This window comes from Ursus americanus, chromosome 23 (genome assembly GCF_024610735.1).
Source record: "Ursus americanus isolate L20-20 chromosome 23, mUrsAme1.1.p, whole genome shotgun sequence".
NCBI lineage: Eukaryota > Metazoa > Chordata > Mammalia > Carnivora > Ursidae > Ursus > Ursus americanus.
The window spans coordinates 16,034,301-16,052,966 of record NC_142149.1 but is presented as its reverse complement, the minus strand read 5'-3'; the positions used below and the strand labels follow the sequence as shown (position 1 = coordinate 16,052,966).

The window sequence follows — 18,666 nt, the reverse complement described above, 5'->3', positions numbered from 1 at the left end:
GAAAATTGGATGAAGGACCTGGCTTATGAGGGGGAATGTATCTTCCTCAGTCTGTTCCTTATCTTGGAAAAGGCCTTCCTGGGGGCACTGCAGAAAGAGGAGGTTTACCTGGCTGAGCCCAGGAAGGGTGAGCCAGGGGAAGCAGGGAGGATGAGAGCTTTTGTCCAAGCAAGTGCCTGGGGTTTGCTTCTGGCTAGGCTACTCTGGGTATTTTGGTCTCTCTGTTTGTCTCTGCTCTTCCCCCCAGCTTTTTCTCTGTCCTTTGACAGTGTGAAGACTGTTCACATTTGAATGGCATTTTGTCATGTACCAAGTGCACAAATCCTGTGAGGTAGATATTACCATTTCATGAAGGTTAAGTGAATTGCTCAAGGTCATGATGCGGCTAGTAAAGAGCATTCAGAATTCAAATACGGGCCCTTCAACTCCAATCCATGTCCTTCCAGCTTATCTCAGTCAGCCTTTTCTGACATTTCTGAAGTTCTCCCTGGACCACTCTACACCTTGACCTGAAGATATCGGGAAGCTATTGGGAAGCTCGAGCAGGTTTCAGAAGATTTGCTTTGTCCTGGCCGGCCCATGGAACATCTCCCCCCCCCTCCCCAGCATATTTAGGCTGTGTTCATGTTAGTGCATCAGGGCCTTGGGTCCCCGTGTAGGGCCTGTGAAGTGATCACTAGAGTAATTGGAGAGAGGACATGTTGCATTGTCCTGGGCCTCAGATTTTCCTATGTATCACATAGGTGTCAAACCAGTTGTTAATTAAGGCCTGTCCATCAGTTATGACCTGACACTTCGGGTCCAAGGCTCAGTCTTGCTCCAGCACTTGTCATCACTGGGGCCTCATCAGGGAGGGTGCTGATGAGTTTCTTCTGACCTTTCTCATTCTTTCTTCCTTGCCACACAGCCTGTGGTTAGTGAATGTCTATGGTATGCTCAGACCTGCTGCGTGCCTCTGCGAGCTGTAACTCTGGGTATTTGGGGAAGTTGGGAAGGATGGGGCAGGCCAGTTACCCCATTCAGGCCAAGCTGTGTGCTAATGCCTTTGTCTCTGTTGCAGTTTCCAACATCTGTACCACTCGAGGCGTCCGCTCCTGCCAGCAATGTCTGGCTGTGAGTCCTGTGTGTGCCTGGTGCTCAGATGAGGTAAGAAGACATCTGACCTTACTTCTTCCCCGGGCTCAGCTGCTTTTGTGCAGGAATGGACCCAGAGGGGCATCTCCTCCCTGCTAAATACACAAGCCCCTTGTCCCTTCTGAGCAAAGCTAAGGTGAAGTCTTCCCATTGATGGATGTTCAAGAGAGCTGTCATGGGGTTGTTGCTGGGAACGCCATCCAGATTCTGTCGTGTGGCCCCTAGCGTGAGCCAATTTGGTTAGGATCCTGGTCTCACTGTAGCCATTATCCCTCTTTACCACACTTCGTTTGCTTTTTGTTGGGGTGGGGCACCCCAGGAAAGCAGGGCTTCAGGTATCAAAAAGAGAGGCAGCAAAGGGTTCTTGGTATAGAAGGGACGCTGGCTTACAAACATCCCAGAGTTTTTAAAAGGCAAATAAAAGAGAAATCTTGTGCTTCCCTGGGGGGAATGTTTAGTCAGAAGATCTATTCTCTTCCCTTTTCCTCTGATGTTTGGGCCCCCACAGCTTTACCTTTTCCTCTCTCTTTTTTTATTTTCCTCCTTCCTTCCCTCTCTTAGGTGTCAATGAAAGAAGGTGCTGGGCCAATTTGATGAGGCTAGTAGGGTGACAGGAAGGGGTTAGCTGTGTCTAGGCAGAGGGTTTGTTGTGTCTGGGGCCCTAGGGAATGAGTGTGTCTGAGGGAATGGCTATGTTTGTGGCTGGGACGGGAATTCAGAGCTGGTGAGGGCCGGGGGGTGAGTGTGGCTGGAGAGATTCCAGTGATTACAGAGTCCGAGGCTGAGTCACTGGCGTGGGCCCGCAGCAGGTGGTTACCTGAACTCCTGGCCCAGGCTGCTTCCAGGCTACCTGAGGCATACTCTGGGTCACAGCAGCACGCCTCTGCCCTCTGCAGTTTTCAGACTGTTCCAATCCAGCCTCCTCATTCTCTTTGCTTCTCTTCCCAATCTGCTGAGTTTCCTAAAAAGGCAACCTCCCTGGCAGGCTGGTGGGGGCGTGGGGGGGTGCTGGGAGGCTGTGTTTATCCCTAGACAGGAGGAGTGCCAGAACTGCGGAGGCCAGCCCAACACACTACTTTGCCTCTGTACAGTTCAGCACGGGAACTGCTTCCAGAGGCAGCTGCCCAACATCTGGGCCACATTGACTTCATTTAGCAAATGAAACATTCCCTGGGGCTGGGAGTGAGGGGTGGGGAGGGGGTGGGTGAATCCATCCCCTCCACCCCCCCCAGGTTCTCCACCCCTCTGGGCTGAGCTGGCTGCTCAAGTGTGATGTGGCCTCCTCCCTTCTCAGTTGCCATATCCTCCTTCCCTTGGTTGCCATCATAATATTGGTAAGCTGCTTTTGTAAGGAAGTTGACGTTCTGCAAGTGCGTCCTCGAGGAAGGGAGAGCTTCTTGGACTGGGTGGCCCGAAGCTGGCTGGAGCAGATGGGTAGCCAGGGGAGAAGCCCTAGTGTTACTCTGAGGATGCTCCCCGTTCCTTTTCTCTCCTTTTCAACCCAGAGTGAGAGAAAAGGCAGGCAAGTGTGGCTGAGAGGGGCCTGGGGAAAAAGAAAACATACTCTTGGAGTCTCCGTCACCCCTTTTGATCTGCACAGGGACCAGCCCTGTAGCTGAGGTATGTGGAGGCCCAACCAGACAAAGCCCATAGGTCATGTGACCAGATTTTGGAGAGGCAAGTGTAGAGTATTTATGGATGACCATAGTGAATTTTGTCTCCTGGGGCAGACCAGGGGAGGACATGGGGAAAAGGTGCAGGGTGGGATCAAAGCATAAGGTAGGTCCTGCCTAGGAATGGTGGGGAGGAGGTGGGGGTGAGTCAGGGAACAAACGAGTGCATCGCGGACCAAAGAAAACCGATGAGTAGAAGTAGAAGGTCCAGTAAGATATTCTCTGGGAGCATGGAATATAAACAGGAAAGTGGGGGGAGAAGCCAGGGTTTAGTGAATGACTGCAACTATCTCTGGGAAAGGAGGAGGAGGGGAGGAGAGATAACGGAGGAGCTCAGTGTAGGGCAAAGTGTGTCAGCCAGGCTCCTCCAGGGAGGAGAGGGGGGTGGGAATCCCGGGCTGTAACCTGAACATGACTGCTGGGTTTTTTTTGGTTTTTTTTTGTTTTGTTTTGTTTTTCCTGAGGGCTTTCCCTGCACAGACCAAGCTCAACTTGCTGAAAGTGTCTTGGCCGTTGACTTAAAAAACCAGAAGTGAACCGGCTGGGCCATTTTGTATGTGACTTGTTGAATAATTGACTCTAGAGGGCCCTCTGCTTCTGCCTCCCCTACCGTGGCTGTCACAGGCGGGGTTGGCAGTGCCTGGAAAAACAACTGGTTGGGCTCAGCTTTCTCTTGGTCCTAGAGGACAGCAGCTCTGGGTGTGTATAGCAAGTGCTTGGCCCGGTAATAGGAAAACATAGCCAAAGTGGATGAGTGCAGAGTTTTGGGCCCATCTGCATAGGGTGTGTTCTTGGGGGGGGGGTTTGCATACTGATATGGGTGGGGGTGGTGTACTGCCTCTGGGCTGTGAATGTAGCAAAGAGGCCAAGATCACACAGAGATTCAACTCATGGTCTTGGCCTCACTAGTGCCATGTTGGAATCTAGAACCTTCCAAACTTGCCTGGTTGTAAGAATCACCTGGGGTGCTTGTTAAATAGAAAGGTTCCTAGGATGGATCCTGGGCCTTTTGCATTGGAATGGGTTGTTATGATAGCAAGTCTGGCAAACACTGCTGATCAAAGGGGCTGATCTGGGGTCATGGTGGATGAAGGTGGAGTTAAGGCAGCCAGATAAAATACAGGACACCCAGTGAAATTTGAATTAAACAACACTTTTCGATATAAGTATGTCCCAAATGTTTACTAAGTCTGGCGACTCTAAGATGGGGGAAATACTAGGAACTCTTACGTAGTTCTGCGTATACATCAGAAGGCGGACCAGCCCACACTCGGCCTGACAGCCAAGGATGAGCGAAGAAGAATGGGTTTGGGTCTAGCCAAGTAGAAGACTCCAATGGGAGAGACTTATTTCTTCTCTGCATCTGTGGCGGACAGGTGTGGGGCCATTATTTATTTCCTTTTTAGTTACAACATAATTTTGTTCTCACTTTTCTCCTGCTTTTCCTCTTTTTTTATATCCAGAGTTTAAATGTTTATCTTGAGAGTTTTTCTCAACTTGTTGTTGTAAAAATAAAAGTATAACATTGAAAGCGTTCCCCCCATAAGCAAGGGGGTATGGATACCAATAAGCATATATCAAAGTGCTTTTCTTTTCCTCTCCTTCTTTCTGTCTCTTCTACACTTCTCTGTATGTTCTTGTGATTTCTTGTCCTCACTGAATGTCCATCAAGAAAACAATGTTAATTTAAAAAAATAAGTGGCAGGCCCTATTGCCCCTTGTCCTCCAAGAAAAGAGTCTGCAATAATAGTATAATTTTAATGGTAGTAGTAGAAAAGGGTCACCTTCCATATGCATTTATTTGTTTATATCCTATCAAAGGATTTGAATATATTTGACTTATATCGAGGTTTTTTTCATATTTTGACCCCCTGACCAAGCCTGTGAGATAGGTAAGATAATGACAGTTTTTCATGCTTTACTTTCCCAATTTCCAAAATGGGATGAATGGAGAATGGGACTAATAGCATGCATCACTCTCCCAGGAGAGGGAGGGCATTCAGCTCACACCATGCGTGGGCTGGAACCTCCCACCTCTGTGCTCGGGATCTTCCCCTGGGTCTTGGTTATTTCTGCCCTTTTTTGGGTCATATCCGGTTTCACTGGGAACTGGAGCTTTGACATTCCTCCTCCCTCCTTCCAGTTGTTTCTCTGAGTAACCTAGAGACATTTCTCTACCTTCCCAGTCTGGGTAATTAAGAAAGGGAATGTTGCCCAAGTGTGTTGAGGTCACCGCCTTGGTATCCTTCTGGGACAGAAGGCTTTCGGGGAGAGCGTGACTGAAGAGCAGGCCTGTTATGTTCCTGACCTCTGATGTCAGTGACCATAGAGGGAGGGAGGGAAACAGTTTTTGTTTCTCAGTGTTTATATTTCTAAGGAAATTCATAACAAACCATAAGGACTGTCAGCAGGGTTTAGCACTTCAAACCTTCTTGTAATAAGCACTGTCACATTGGAAAGCAGGGAGTCAGGAAACCCCCTCCAGAACATTCTCCACTTTTACTGATGCAGCTTAAAGATACACAGTGGGGGCGCCTGGGTGGCACAGCGGTTAAGTGTCTGCCTTCAGCTCAGGGCATGATCCCGGCGTTCTGGGATCGAGCCCCACGTCAGGCTCCTCCACTATGAGCCTGCTTCTTCCTCTCCCACTCCCCCTGCTTGTGTTCCCTCTCTCGCTGGCTGTCTCTATCTCTGTCAAATAAATAAATAAAAAATCTTTAAAAAAAAATAAAAAATAAAGATACACAGTGGCCTTGCGGCTCTCATTCAGCTTCCTGGTCTCCCTTCCCTTCAGCCTCTGGCTTGGCCCTGGAAAGGATCAGCTCCTCCATGCATCTTGGTCTATCCAGTCATTGCCTTTTTTGGGAGGTTTTCTCCCTGGGGCTTTGTGGGCAGCTGGAATTAGAGATAAGGTAGGGAGTGCTGGGAGCAGGAGACTGCTTCCTGAGGGAGAAGGGTTGGGAGAGCCCTGCAGGGGCAGCAAGAGGAGTTTGGCACAAAAGCTCCAAGGGCCCACAAGTTCTCCCTTCTGCCATGCTGTCCTTGGGCGGGGCTGGGAGCACGGAGGGCATTTTCATCTCTCTTGGAGACTTGGAGGATCCATGATGTCCCCACTGGAATCTTTTGAGCCGAGAAGGTTAAGTCTGAGGCACTGTTTCCCATCGCCGATGCCATTTATCCACCTCATACTTAGGAAGCTGAACTGGAGAGAAGGAAGCTGCTGGCTTCCAGAAGCTTTTTTCCCCAGGGCCAAGAGAGTCCTCATACTGTTTGCCTTAGTCTGTTCAGGCTGCTATAACAAAAATACCACAGACCAGATGGCTGGAGAACAAATGTTTGTTTTCCATAGTTCTGGAGGCTGAGAAGTCCAAGATCAAGGTAGCAGCCAATTTTGTGTCATAGTGGCTGTCTTTTGGCTACAACATGGCAGAAGGGGTCCAGGAGCTCTCTGGGACCTCTTTTCTGAGGGCACCAATCCCATCATGAGGGCTCTACCTCAAGACCTAATCACCTCCCAGTGCCCTAGCTCCTAATACCTTGGGGTTAGGGTTCAACATATGAATTCTGGGGGATATAGACATTCAGTCTATAGCACTGTTGGTTGTCATGCTCCCACCCACCTGGGGAAGACTTTCAGCCTATCAGACAAGGGCAGGAGGGAGAGAGACTTCGAGCATCAGGTAGGGGTTTTAGGCTACAGAGTCCTGATTTTTTGAGTGTGGATGGTTCCTTGTGGCCAAATCCCTCCCCTGGAAATATGGTTACCAGTCACCTGCAGGGACTAAGGAGGCAGAACGTTACCTGTCCTTCCCTCACCTTCCACATCCCCATCTTGCCTTCTGTTCCCTACCTGGGCATTCTGAGGCGTGGTCTTTCTGGGACCGTCATTTGCACACTTCTGCTTCTCTGCCTTGGTTCTCACTCTACACAGCATTTAATACAAACCATCATTTTATGAGTATCATTTCAGTCAGACAATCTAGTCAGCACCTCACTTCTGCCATTCTTAGCCCTGGAACTTTGGGCAAGTTACTTAACTTCTCCAAGCCTTAGATTTCTTTCTTGTAAGATTGGCTTCCTCATTTGTGAAGTCCCCAAGTCTCAGGTTTTTCACTTGTAAAATAATAATAATAGTTCCAGCATGAGAGAACCATAAGCGGGAGGGTTGCAGGAATCCACATAAAGCGCTTTTCACAGAGCCTGACAGGCAGTGAGTTCTCAATAAATGTTAACACCGGTTTCGGGGCATCTAGGTCGCTCAGCTGGTTAAGTGTATGCCTTTGGCTCAGGTCATGATCCTGGGGTCCTGAGATGGAGCCCCACATCTGGCTCCCTGCTCAGTGGGGAGTCTGCTTCTCCCTCTGCCCATCTCCCTGCTCCTGCACTCTCTCTCACTCTCTCTTGCTCTGTGCTCTCTCTCTCAAATAAATAAATAAAATCTTTAAAAAAAAAACCTCAAACAAAACAAAAACCACACCAGTTTTCCTGGGATATTGGTATGGTTTATTCGGTTGACTTCTGGAAATGGTTGTGAGAGGGAGTGGGTAGGGATGGAGGCTAGGATTGAGAACCTGAAGGCCTAAATATTGTGAAACAGGCCCAGGGAAGAGTTTTCCAGCTTTCTGGCCCGTCCCCCCAACCTGGCAAGTAAGGAGCTCTCAGGAGCCCACACAGTGCTGGGTCAGTGTGCTGGCTGTCAGAGCAGGGAGGGGCTGAAAACACCATGTCTCCTAACCCCTTTACCCAACAGGTGAGAACCAAGGCTCAGAGGGGTGAAGTGAAGGGTCTGAGGGCACAAGGCTAGCTAGTGGTAGACCCAGGATGGAGCCTGTTTCTGGATTTCTTTCCAGTGCAGCAGGCCCCCCACTCAGTACTCAGGTGTAGACACACACAGAGCTGTGGGATATACCCCAGAGTGTTTGGAAGGGTGCACCATTTGCCCTTTGTCCAGGGTGAGAGAGGAAGCTCAAAGTGAAGGATAGGATAGGCTCTGGTCAGTGCCTGGCATCGTGGGATTTGGCCAGGCTTGTGGGGTTTATTCATAACTAACTTATCCTGGAGCTATTTATAGAGCATCTCGTAACAATAGCTTGTATTTATTGAGCACTTATCCTGTGGCAGGCACTGTACTACGGGTTTTATGTGCATTGTCTTGGGGCACCTGGGTGGCTCCATCAGCTGAGTGGCTTGATTTGGGCGCAGGTCATGATCTCAGGATCCTGGGATGGAGCCCTGTGCTGTCCTCAGTGGGGACTCTGCTGGAGGTTCTCTCCGCCTGCCCCTCCCCCCACTCTCTCTCTTTCTCTAAAATAATAAATGTATAAATCTTTATATGCGTTGTTTTATTTAGTCCTGCATAACATCCCTGTGAGTGTGGGTTTTTATTATCTTCATGTTATAGCTGAGGAAGTGAGGTCTGGAGAGCTTTGGTGACGTGCCGCAGGACCCAGCTAGCAAGAGGCAATGCTGAGATGTAGTCCCAGCCAGTCTACACCCGTGCTCTTAGCCCCGACTCTGCTGCCTCCCCGTCCTTGTCCCCCCCCCCCGCTCCCCACCTTCATGGTGACTCCCGGGATGGGTGCTGGGAAGCGAGAGGGGACAGCCCCTGCCCTCAGGAATCTCACACCCCAGCCAGTGTGTTAACATAGTGGCTTCCAACCTGTTTGACCCTGACCTGGAGAAAGAAATACATTGTATATCAGCGTGTATTATATCCAACTCCCGATATATAAGCATTTTGCAAAACAATATTTACTTTTACTATTTATATATGTTGATACTTTCTATTCCGTTGCATTTTATTGAATCAATGGATGGCTGAGATCCTCTACACTGATTTTGGGGACACACATGTGGGTTGCATTTCATTTTGAAAACTGCTGGTCTAAGAGGCGTCTTACAATACTGGCCCTCTTCCTAGCTACCAATCCATGAACAGGCACTTGCCCAACCTTTCTGGTGCCTCAATTTCCCCCTTCTGTACAATGGGCTATCTTAGGAAGGACCACCTGAGTTCATTTTTGCTGGTTTAGCTCCAGAGGGCTGGGTAAGCTCGAGGCTGTTGGGAGTCGGCCAAGCCTGCTGGAGGCAGAGAGCCACACAGCTCCGACCACAGGGCTTCACCTTGGGCTCCTGTCTTACAGGCCCTGCCTCTGGGCTCTCCCCGCTGTAACCTGAAGGAGAATTTGCTGAAGGATAAGTGTGCCCCGGAGTCGATCGAGTTCCCTGTCAGTGAGGCCCGCATCCTGGAGGCCAGGCCCCTCAGCGACAAGGGCTCTGGAGACAGCTCCCAGATTACTCAAGTCAGCCCTCAGAGGATTGCACTCCGGCTCCGGCCAGGTAGGGAAGGGGCTCTTTTCCAGGAGAGATCCTGGACAGATGGGCACAGGGCCCAAGATGGAGGCCTGAACCTTGGCGACGTAGCTTGCAATGGAAATGAGATAGGAAGAGAAGGATGTCAGGGGCAGTGTGGGCTGGAGAATGCAGAAAAATGGAAGGTAGTGGAACCTGAAATCAGAAAATAGAGAGTTTGAATTTTGATTGTCCCATGGATTAGCCATTTGACCTTGGGCAAGTTACTTAATCCTTCTAGTATGGTAGGAACTCAACAACATGTTTATTTCTTCTTTCCCCCAATGCCTGTTTTACCTAATTGACAGCTTTGTGTTGAGGCTTGAATGAGATAGAAGGCGAGAAAGCAATTTGTAATTGTAAGCCCCCTTTCTAGATGAGATTGGAGCAGGGGCACAGCGGCAGAGAGAATATAGGGGCAGGAGACCTTCAGGGGAGGGAGGATTAGGCTATGAGACAGGTTTTTTGAAGCATTGGTTTAGACTTTCCAATTATATCAAGACGATTTAACCAAGTCCCTTCTTTGTGGAAGGCAGGTGTTGGGAGCTATGGGATTCAGCAAAGGCTGGGACAGAGTTCCTGTCTTTTACAGTCTGAAGTGTACTGACTGCCCAAACTGCTGTGACCCTTGAGACCCAGAGGGTTAGACAGATGGGCATTTAGAAAGGGTAGAGAATTTTATAATAGAAAAAAAAGAGAGGTTAAAAATCAGAGGATCAAGAGATTGAGGGGCGCCTGGGTGGCACAGCGGTTAAGCGTCTGCCTTCGGCTCAGGGCGTGATCCCGGCGTTATGGGATCGAGCCCCACATCAGGCTCTTCTGCTATGAGCCTGCTTCTTCCTCTCCCACTCCCCCTGCTTGTGTTCCCTCTCTCGCTGGCTGTCTCTATCTCTGTCGAATAAATAAATAAAATCTTTAAAAAAAAAAAGAGAGATTGAGAGAGGAATACAATCGCAAGGGGAGAGGAGAAGGGACCAGGGCTTTCAAGTTTGATTTGATCAAGAAGTCACTTAATCTCAACTGTGTCCAAATCCACTTATGAAGTCTTAGAGGGAGAAAAAGGAGAACAACTAACAACCCCTTGGCTTCCAGATGATTCAAAGAGTTTCTCCATCCAAGTCCGACAAGTGGAGGATTACCCTGTGGACATCTACTATTTGATGGACTTGTCTTACTCCATGAAAGATGATCTGTCCAGCATCCAGAACCTAGGCACCAAGCTGGCCTCCCAGATGCACAAGCTCACCAGTAACTTGCGGATTGGCTTCGGGGCCTTCGTGGACAAGCCCGTGTCACCATACATGTACATCTCCCCGCCAGAGGCCCTCAAAAACCCCTGCTATGAGTAAGTCCCTCCTGTAGAAGCTGGGGCAGCATCCCTCCCCTTTGTCTCAGGCAGGTCCAAGTCCTGCTTCCTGTTTTTAGCTCTAGGATAGCTCGGTTGCTGCCGTCCGGCCAAATTGTATCTCCTTTCTACCTTGGGCTTCCTGTCTGGCAAGTGAGCTGGCCTGTGGATCTGGAGTGTTGTGTCAGTAGAATACAAGGCTGTTTGGAGTGTTAGTAACTGCCCAAACCTCTGTGACCCTTGGGACCCAGACGATTAGACAGAGGGGCATTTAGAAAGGGTGGAGGGTTTCCAGAAAGAAAACTAATCACCTTCTTGGTCTTGGTCACAATTAAGTAGGAGATAAGAGAGAATGGGAGGGAAATGAGATAAAAAGTAGAGAGAAATTTATGGAGAAGTAAATAGAGGAATTGTGATGTCAGAAGGATTGATTCCATTGTCCTCCTCATTATCAAGACTGTTGAGTCCTATGGAGCTAAAATGCAAGGAATTGTGTCCTAGAGGGATATAAAAAGAGTAGAAATTATATTTATCAAACCTTCTAGTATATTCAAAAATTGATAAGTATGCCTCTGTTGACACTTTGGTTTACAACTGAATGAATGGCTTATTTATTTAATTGGTGGAGACCATAAAAATCAACAGAGTATAATAATTTACAATGATGGTTAGTGAGCCTGACAACATACGAATTTACGTTTTAGTTTTCAAAGTTCTATGATGTACCCTTTCGACCTGTCTGGGTTATAAAGTTTCCCCAGTAAAGGTCTCAGCCATCAGTTGCCACTAGGCTGGGCACAGAAATGCTTCTGTCCAGCACAGATCTTTCAATTTGTTGATGGTTCATGGACATTAAGTTGTTGATGAACTTCTGCTTTTATCATTGTGTTGATGTTACTTTGGAGAAGTGTTAGGCCCAAGGTGATAGCAGCAACTAGAACCTCACTCTAATAAGTGCTTTACACGAATTAACTCATTTAAGCCTCACAATAACTCGTATGCGATATGACCAATCATGTCCTTATTTTTATAGAGAAGCTTGCCTCCGGTCCCATGACTAGGAGCTGGGACTCGAACCCAGGCAGTCTGGTTCTACAGCTCACCCTGTGTTATCTTCTAGGCTAGCTGGAGGGAAAGCCAATCTGATGGCTCGGGTGACGGGAGGGGTTTGGAGTCTGAACTGTCTGGGTAATTGTGGTTGTATAGGATTGGCCTGGGCAGTGTGCTATCCATGTTCGTCTCCCCCTCTTTCCCTCCCACTCCCCATGCAGCCTTTTCCATCGGGGTATCTGCTTAAATTATCCCCCTTCCTCCCCAGTATGAAGACCACCTGTTTGCCTATGTTTGGCTACAAACATGTGCTGACACTAACTGACCAGGTGACCCGCTTCAATGAGGAAGTGAAGAAGCAGAGTGTGTCTCGGAACCGAGATGCCCCGGAGGGTGGCTTTGATGCCATCATGCAGGCTACAGTCTGTGATGTGAGTTTGGAGGCACGGAGCGCCTGATGGGGTTGGCATAGATTAAAATGAGGGAAGGAAGTGGTTCAATTGTGGGGACTTGTGTGTGAAATAAGAGGAACTAAGCCGAGTTGTGTCCAGTATGAGCAATGTTTCTCCTGATGTGCAACCTTTGTGTGTATCACCCCCTGGCCAGAGCTGACATGTTTTGAACCTCAGTGATCTCAGATGTTTTCTGGGGAGAGCATCATCCCGTCTTCTCTGGAAGTGTATCAGAGTCAAGGCTGGGTTGACTTAACCTTAACAAAGTGGGCAGATGTTCAGATGGGATTTCTTTAGCCCCGCCCAGCTCTGCACGTGCAGGTGGGTTTCTCGACAGGCTGTGTGATTATCATTGGAAAAGTTATATTTGGAGTTGAAATAAGTGTCTTTCAGCTGCTTGCACTCATCCGCTGAGACTCCTTTCCTACGAGAGCAGAAACCCTTTAATTGGAAAAAAGCTCCAGCTCGTGTTCCAAGGACTGGGACTGAAGCCCTTCTTCAAGATGACTTATTTAGCCCTTCAGGCATGGAAGTGCTCGGGTCTTTGTCTTCTACCAATGACATGGCTTTGTTTTCTTTCGTTTTTCGTTTTTTTTAAAACAGGAGAAGATTGGCTGGAGGAACGATGCGTCCCACTTGCTGGTGTTTACCACTGATGCCAAGACCCATATAGCGCTGGATGGAAGGCTGGCAGGCATCGTCCAGCCCAATGATGGGCAGTGTCACGTTGGCAGTGACAACCATTACTCTGCCTCCACTACCATGGTGAGATTCTTGGTACCACCCGTGGTCCCAATTCACTGTGGCCAGGGCTGCCCTAACCTACGCAGAGCCGTTGTGTGAAAATGCAAATGGCAGCTCTTCCCCGGGGCAGGGCGCAGGGCTTGTTTCAGCCTGGCCTCCTACTGCCTTTTGTACCAATTGGACACCCTCATCCAGGGGACAGACGGCACAGCCATTATAAGTGGTCCTGGCTATGGTCACTGCTGCTACCACCTCCACTGCCTCCAGTGCCAACAGCAGCATCATGGCATCCAGAATGGACCTAAAGGACTTCTGCAGGTCCAGCTGGAAAGCAGGCCTTCCTGTCTCCTGGGTACAGATTAGCCTCTTCTTGGAATACCATGCTCCCTTGTGGTTATTGGACGAAGACAGAGGAAAAAGAGACTCAGATGATCAAAGAAGTGGATATCTGTTCCTGTGGGGAAAGGTTGAAGGGCTGCAAGTCACTTAGCTTGAAAGAAAGATGTTTACCTGGTACATGAGAAGACTTCTGATAAGCTGTTTTCTATGGCTTTAGAGGGTCAAATAAGAGGAAGGGAGTGTAATTGCTGTAAGCCATAAAGAAATGTAAGATCCTCAGAATACTGATACCCTGGGTATCTGGGGGTAGGTGTTCCTCTCTTAAAGACAATACAGCAAGTCCTTGTCTAGGTGGCTTAATGGTATCGCTGTGTAAAGGCAGGAGTCTGAACTGGATGATCTCATGAGCTCCCTGCAAGGTCTAGGATCCCAGACACACGTTCATAATTCACCAGCATCCCCATTGTGGCTTGAGTTCCTTGGTGTCAGCCGTGGCCAAGTCGGGCACTGCCAGGCATTGGGTGAGTCAGTAATCATTGACACCTAATCTAGGCAAGGCTAGGTTTAGTTGAGGAGATGTGCTACCAAGAATACGAGATGCATGATTAGTGCTAAAGGGTAGCACACTCGATAAGGGCTTTAGGGATTCAAAGGAGGAAAGCTCATCATGAACTGGGATGGTCAAGGAATGGTCAGCGAAGGCCTCCCAGAGAAGGTGGGACCTGAGCTGCGTCCTAAGGAAGGAGGAGGATTACCGAAAAGAAGGCCACTCTATGGGGGAGAAAGAGCGGGCTGGCTCAGTGGTAAGTGCAAGAGGGAGAGACGTGAACGCTCTCTGGCAAGGAAGGCTGAGACCACCACGTGGTGGTGCCCCACGAGGATGCACGCGCCAGGCCGAGGCGTTTGTCGCTAGCCACAAAACGAGGAGACTTCACGATGAGGCCTGACCCATACGGGACGGAGAGCGAGGGGTAGGAAGACTCCGAGTTCCGCTTTGCTGCTCCCTTCTTACTTCCGGCTCATGCCACTCTTTGGGTCTTCGCTTTGTTTTGTAGTTGTATGTACCTGTCTTCAGCACCAGATCATGAGCCCCTTGGCAGCAGAGACTATGATATATCTGTCATTCAATAAATGTTTGTTAAATGAGCTAATGGAAAACAAAGTGAGGCCAGCACCTGGCTCATGCAAGCTGCTCCTTGGTATGAATGCACTGAAGTCTAGTGGGAAGAAAGAGACGCTTGGTTTTGACACCACCAGCCTTTGCCTCTTCATCTATCCCTGGAGTTCACAGCTGGGTTTGTGTTGCTACTTACTCCCTGGCCTCACATTGATCATGGGGTGGAAAGGTGTTAGCGCCACCACTGTCTGGGCCACGGCCCAAATCAGCCGAGTTCTAAGGTGTAGAATCCAGGGATGTATGTGAATAGAGGTGAATTCCTAACTGACCTCCATGTCCTCCCTTTTAACAGGATTATCCCTCCCTGGGGCTGATGACCGAGAAGCTATCCCAGAAAAACATCAACTTGATCTTTGCAGTAACTGCAAATGTAGTCAATCTCTACCAGGTGACTATGTCCCCGGGCTGCCTGGAGTGGTGATGGGTGGACCTGTCTCGGGGACCCAGCATGGACTACCCTGGGCCAATGTCCCCAACCAGGAAAGACCCTCCTCCAGCTTGCTCCCAGGAGCTAATGATTCCTTTTTATGATTGCTCTCCTCCAACCTTGAACCTAGCAGGATGGGTGTGTTGGTGTTTGCAGAGCCAGAGGGGAGTCATTTAGTGGGGGTGAAGGGTGTGAGAGGTTCTTTATAATTTTACTCAGGGCTGAAAAACTGCTAGATTTATTACCGGCAGTAGCAAGTAAAATATCCCTTTGTTGCCTCAATCTTCATTTCGAGACCCTCAGTCTGATCTGGGGAGGGCTTTTGGAGACCACCCATCTTCATTCAGTCAGCCTTGCACGTCTTTGTTTTCCTAGAACTACAGTGAGCTCATCCCCGGGACCACAGTGGGGATCCTGTCTACTGATTCCAGCAATGTCCTTCAGCTCATTGTTGATGCTTATGGAGTAAGTGTCCTGTGCTGGGAATGGGCCTGCTAAGAAGCTGCCTCACTTGGCATGACCCGGGAGGGCTCCGATCTGGGAGTCCTGGATGCTAGTCCACTGTGCAGCCTTCACTGCCTCCCTCTTACTCTTCTAGAGGCTTGTGGATGGCCAGCACTGGGAGGAATGCAGCCTTCTGAGAGAGAAATGGCCCAGAAAGGAATGCCAGGGAGTTTTAGGAGCAATGGGTAAAGAGCTAAGAGGAGGTGGAAGGCAAAGAGAGGATGGGGTTGGTGATGAGGAAGGAGAAGAGTCCTGAAGTTGGAGGAAGGACAGGGTGAGGGGCAGGGCTCCAAGAGCAGAGAGAAGAGGGAGCTGAGCCATGGGGAAGGTGAGGTTAAAAATTAGGTGACGGGCGCCTGGGTGGCTTAGTTGTTGGGCGTCTGCCTTCGGCTCAGGGCGTGATCCTGGATCCCTGGGATCGAGCCCCGCATCAGGCTCCTCCGCTGGGAGCCTGCTTCTTCCTCTCCCACTCCCCCTGCTTGTGTTCCCTCTCTCGCTGGCTTTCTTTCTCTCTGTCAAATAAATTAAAATCTTAAAAAAAAAAATTAGGTGAAAAAGGCTCCTTTCCAAGGTGACCAGTATTGGCAGTACTTTTTTGCACATCCATGAGGCTTGCAGGAGGGTGTGGCTGGTTTAGATTTTCCCCAGACTCACCCAGGCACCCGTGGGGACAGAGAGAGAGAGCGAGCGAGTGAGGAGCAGGTCTTGGGCAGGAGATGGAGTAAGAAACAGGCGCCTGGGGGTGCCCTCTTCTGGCAGGTTCAAGGTGAACCTCAGCATCGGGCACTGCTGGGGTGAGTCTAGGGCCACCTGATAGATTCTGCTTGGGATGGAATTGGTTCGTCTCCACTTCCTCTCAACTCATCTCCTTACCTTCTTTTGCCCCTCTCTGCGTAGAAAATCCGCTCTAAAGTAGAACTGGAAGTGCGTGACCTCCCTGAGGAGTTGTCTCTGTCTTTCAACGCCACCTGTCTCAACAACGAGGTCATCCCAGGCCTCAAGTCTTGTGTCGGACTCAAGATTGGAGACACGGTGAGGTGGGCTGAGCTGGGCAGGGGCTGAAGCTGCCGCTTTGACCCCGGCCTGTCCCCCCGAGCGTCTGTGGGCACCCCTCCCCTTCCTTCCGTGCACCTCCTTCCTGAAGGTCATTCCAAGTTAGATATAACGGAGCTGCCAACCTTTTCCCCTGAGGCTCCTCTTGTCTAAACTTCTCTGTTACATAAACTTCACCACCAGGATTTTTTAAAAACGTGCATTTAGGTTACCTCTGTTTGTGCACGCATAGTTGATTGCAAATGAAACTATTTCTTACCTTCAACCCCTAACCAGTCTCCAACCTCCCCCAGGGTTGGTAATGTCTTTCTTTCCTCTACATTGTAAAATGGCAGTGTCATCCGTAAGGATTTGTTGAGCACTGACTTCATGCCGGGCATCATTCTAGCTGCTGAAGATTCAACGGCGAACGCAACAGGCAAAAATACCAAATACCCCCTCTTACAGACTTGCAGAATGCGAGTGTTCATTTTGCTCCTCCAGTCCCTCTGTGGCCTCTCTGGCTTTCTTTCCTTAGTGGTTGGTTCTCCTCTGCTTCTGCCTAAGGGGGAAGGACTGGTGAAGAGGGAGGGAAGCAGAAAGGGGGATAGCTGTATCATCTGTATCTGCCGCATCTACATATCAATCTCTACCCCCCTGGCCGTAGGTCTATCTATATTCTCGAACATGTGCTCATACCCTATCCAAGAAATATTGGCCGGAAGGGTATATGATGGCGCACGTGATGAAATGTTCTGGAAACGGAGCAGTAGCTCCTGAGCCCGTGCTTGGTCACCGTGTGGTGGTGTGGTGCAAAATAGTGCTTTGTGTGTCTTGCTACAAAGACGTATGACGTGGTGTGATCAGTGCAGCTCGCTTAGTTGGCCAGAGCAGGATGTTTATAAGATCACAGGTTCTGTTCTGCTTGAGCTGGCTTTTTTCACATGTGAATTAAAAAAACCCCAAGTGATCTCATGACGTAGATTACGTCTGTGCACCCAGCTAGATATAACTGGACAGCTGTGCCCAGGCTTATCTTTTTGCTTTATAGACCTGGGTTGTGGGGAGGCTGAGGAACTCCAGGTTGCTGGGGGGGTTAGGTATTCCCCGAGCAGGGCAGGGCAGGGCCCAGCTTCTTTCCCTCCAGGGCTGGAGTGTTAACAGGTCCACTGGCGTCTGAATGCGATCCTACTCTCCTCCCAGGTGAGCTTCAGCATCGAGGCCAAGGTACGCGGCTGCCCCCAGGAGAAGGAGAAGTCCTTCACCATCAAGCCTGTAGGCTTCAAAGACAGCCTCACGGTCCAGGTCACCTTCGACTGTGATTGTGAATGCCAGGCCCAGGCCGAGCCTTCCAGCCATCGCTGCAACAATGGCAACGGCACCTTTGAGTGCGGGGTATGCCTCTGCGGGCCTGGCTGGCTGGGGTCCCAGTGCGAGTGCTCCGAAGAGGACTACCGTCCGTCCCAGCAGGACGAGTGCAGCCCCCAGGAGGGCCAGCCCGCCTGCAGCCAGCGGGGCGAGTGCCTGTGTGGCCAGTGCGTCTGCCACAGCAGTGACTTTGGCAAGATCACGGGCAAGTACTGCGAGTGTGACGACTTCTCCTGCGTCCGCTACAAGGGGGAGATGTGCTCAGGTGAGTGGAACTGCACGCGCTCCCGTCCCTGTACCCACGCATGCTCGCACATCTGTGGCCTCTGGAAGCTTTAGGCCGGGGCTCTGGTGGGCGCGGGAAGGCCCGGCAGGAAGAGCCGAGTGGATGGTGTTGATGGTGTTCCACTCTCATGGTGGAACCGAAGGAGGTTCTCTTTAATCCCTCTCGGCTCCCCAAGTCCTTGCTCCTGGGGTACACACAGAAGCGGAAGTGAGCTTGGGCTCCAAGGGACTTCCCTCCTAGAATAGCGTGGGGAGGAGTGGGGAAGCTCGAAGGTGAGGACAGTTTTCTTCTTTTCTTTCATCTACCCTTCTGCTAATACTTAAAGTCACTGGCTCCTAAGCCTTTCAAGGATATGGACCAACTCTTTAGGTTAAAAAAAAAAATCACTGACTGATGGTAATTAGATTTTTAGTAGTTACAGGTTTGGAAAATATATGATGCCAGAATATCTAGTAAGGTTAGTAATATTAATTTTACATGAATTTGTCTTTTCATCATAAGACTTGGAAAATAGTAAAAAAGCAGGACAATGGGGCACATTTAAGGAGCCCATACACTTGGAACAATGGCGGGAAAATTGCAAGCTCTTAAGATTTGTCAGCACTATTTTCTTACCACTCTTGGCACTGCTGTCACAGATCTGTGCTGTCAGATATAGTAGCCACATGTGGCTATTTACATTTAAATTCATCAAACGGAATTGTAAGTAAAATTTAAATAAATGTAAATTAAATGAAAAATGAAAACGTCAGTTCCTCTTTTGCTCAGGAACCACGTGTGGCTA

General features: G+C 49.5%; 1 protein-coding gene across 1 annotated transcript in view; it reads left to right on the top strand.

Moving 5' to 3' along the window:
- The window catches only part of ITGB3 (integrin subunit beta 3), a 48,510-nt gene that overhangs the window by 13,849 nt on the left and 15,995 nt on the right, over nt 1-18,666 (top strand). The window contains exons 2-10 of the mRNA XM_087854243.1: nt 1,061-1,146; nt 8,951-9,146; nt 10,251-10,503; nt 11,822-11,984; nt 12,609-12,770; nt 14,558-14,653; nt 15,068-15,157; nt 16,094-16,233; nt 17,437-17,861. Coding sequence (XP_087710369.1) covers nt 1,061-1,146; nt 8,951-9,146; nt 10,251-10,503; nt 11,822-11,984; nt 12,609-12,770; nt 14,558-14,653; nt 15,068-15,157; nt 16,094-16,233; nt 17,437-17,861 — 1,611 coding nt within the window. The remainder of the gene's footprint in view (nt 1-1,060; nt 1,147-8,950; nt 9,147-10,250; nt 10,504-11,821; nt 11,985-12,608; nt 12,771-14,557; nt 14,654-15,067; nt 15,158-16,093; nt 16,234-17,436; nt 17,862-18,666) is intronic.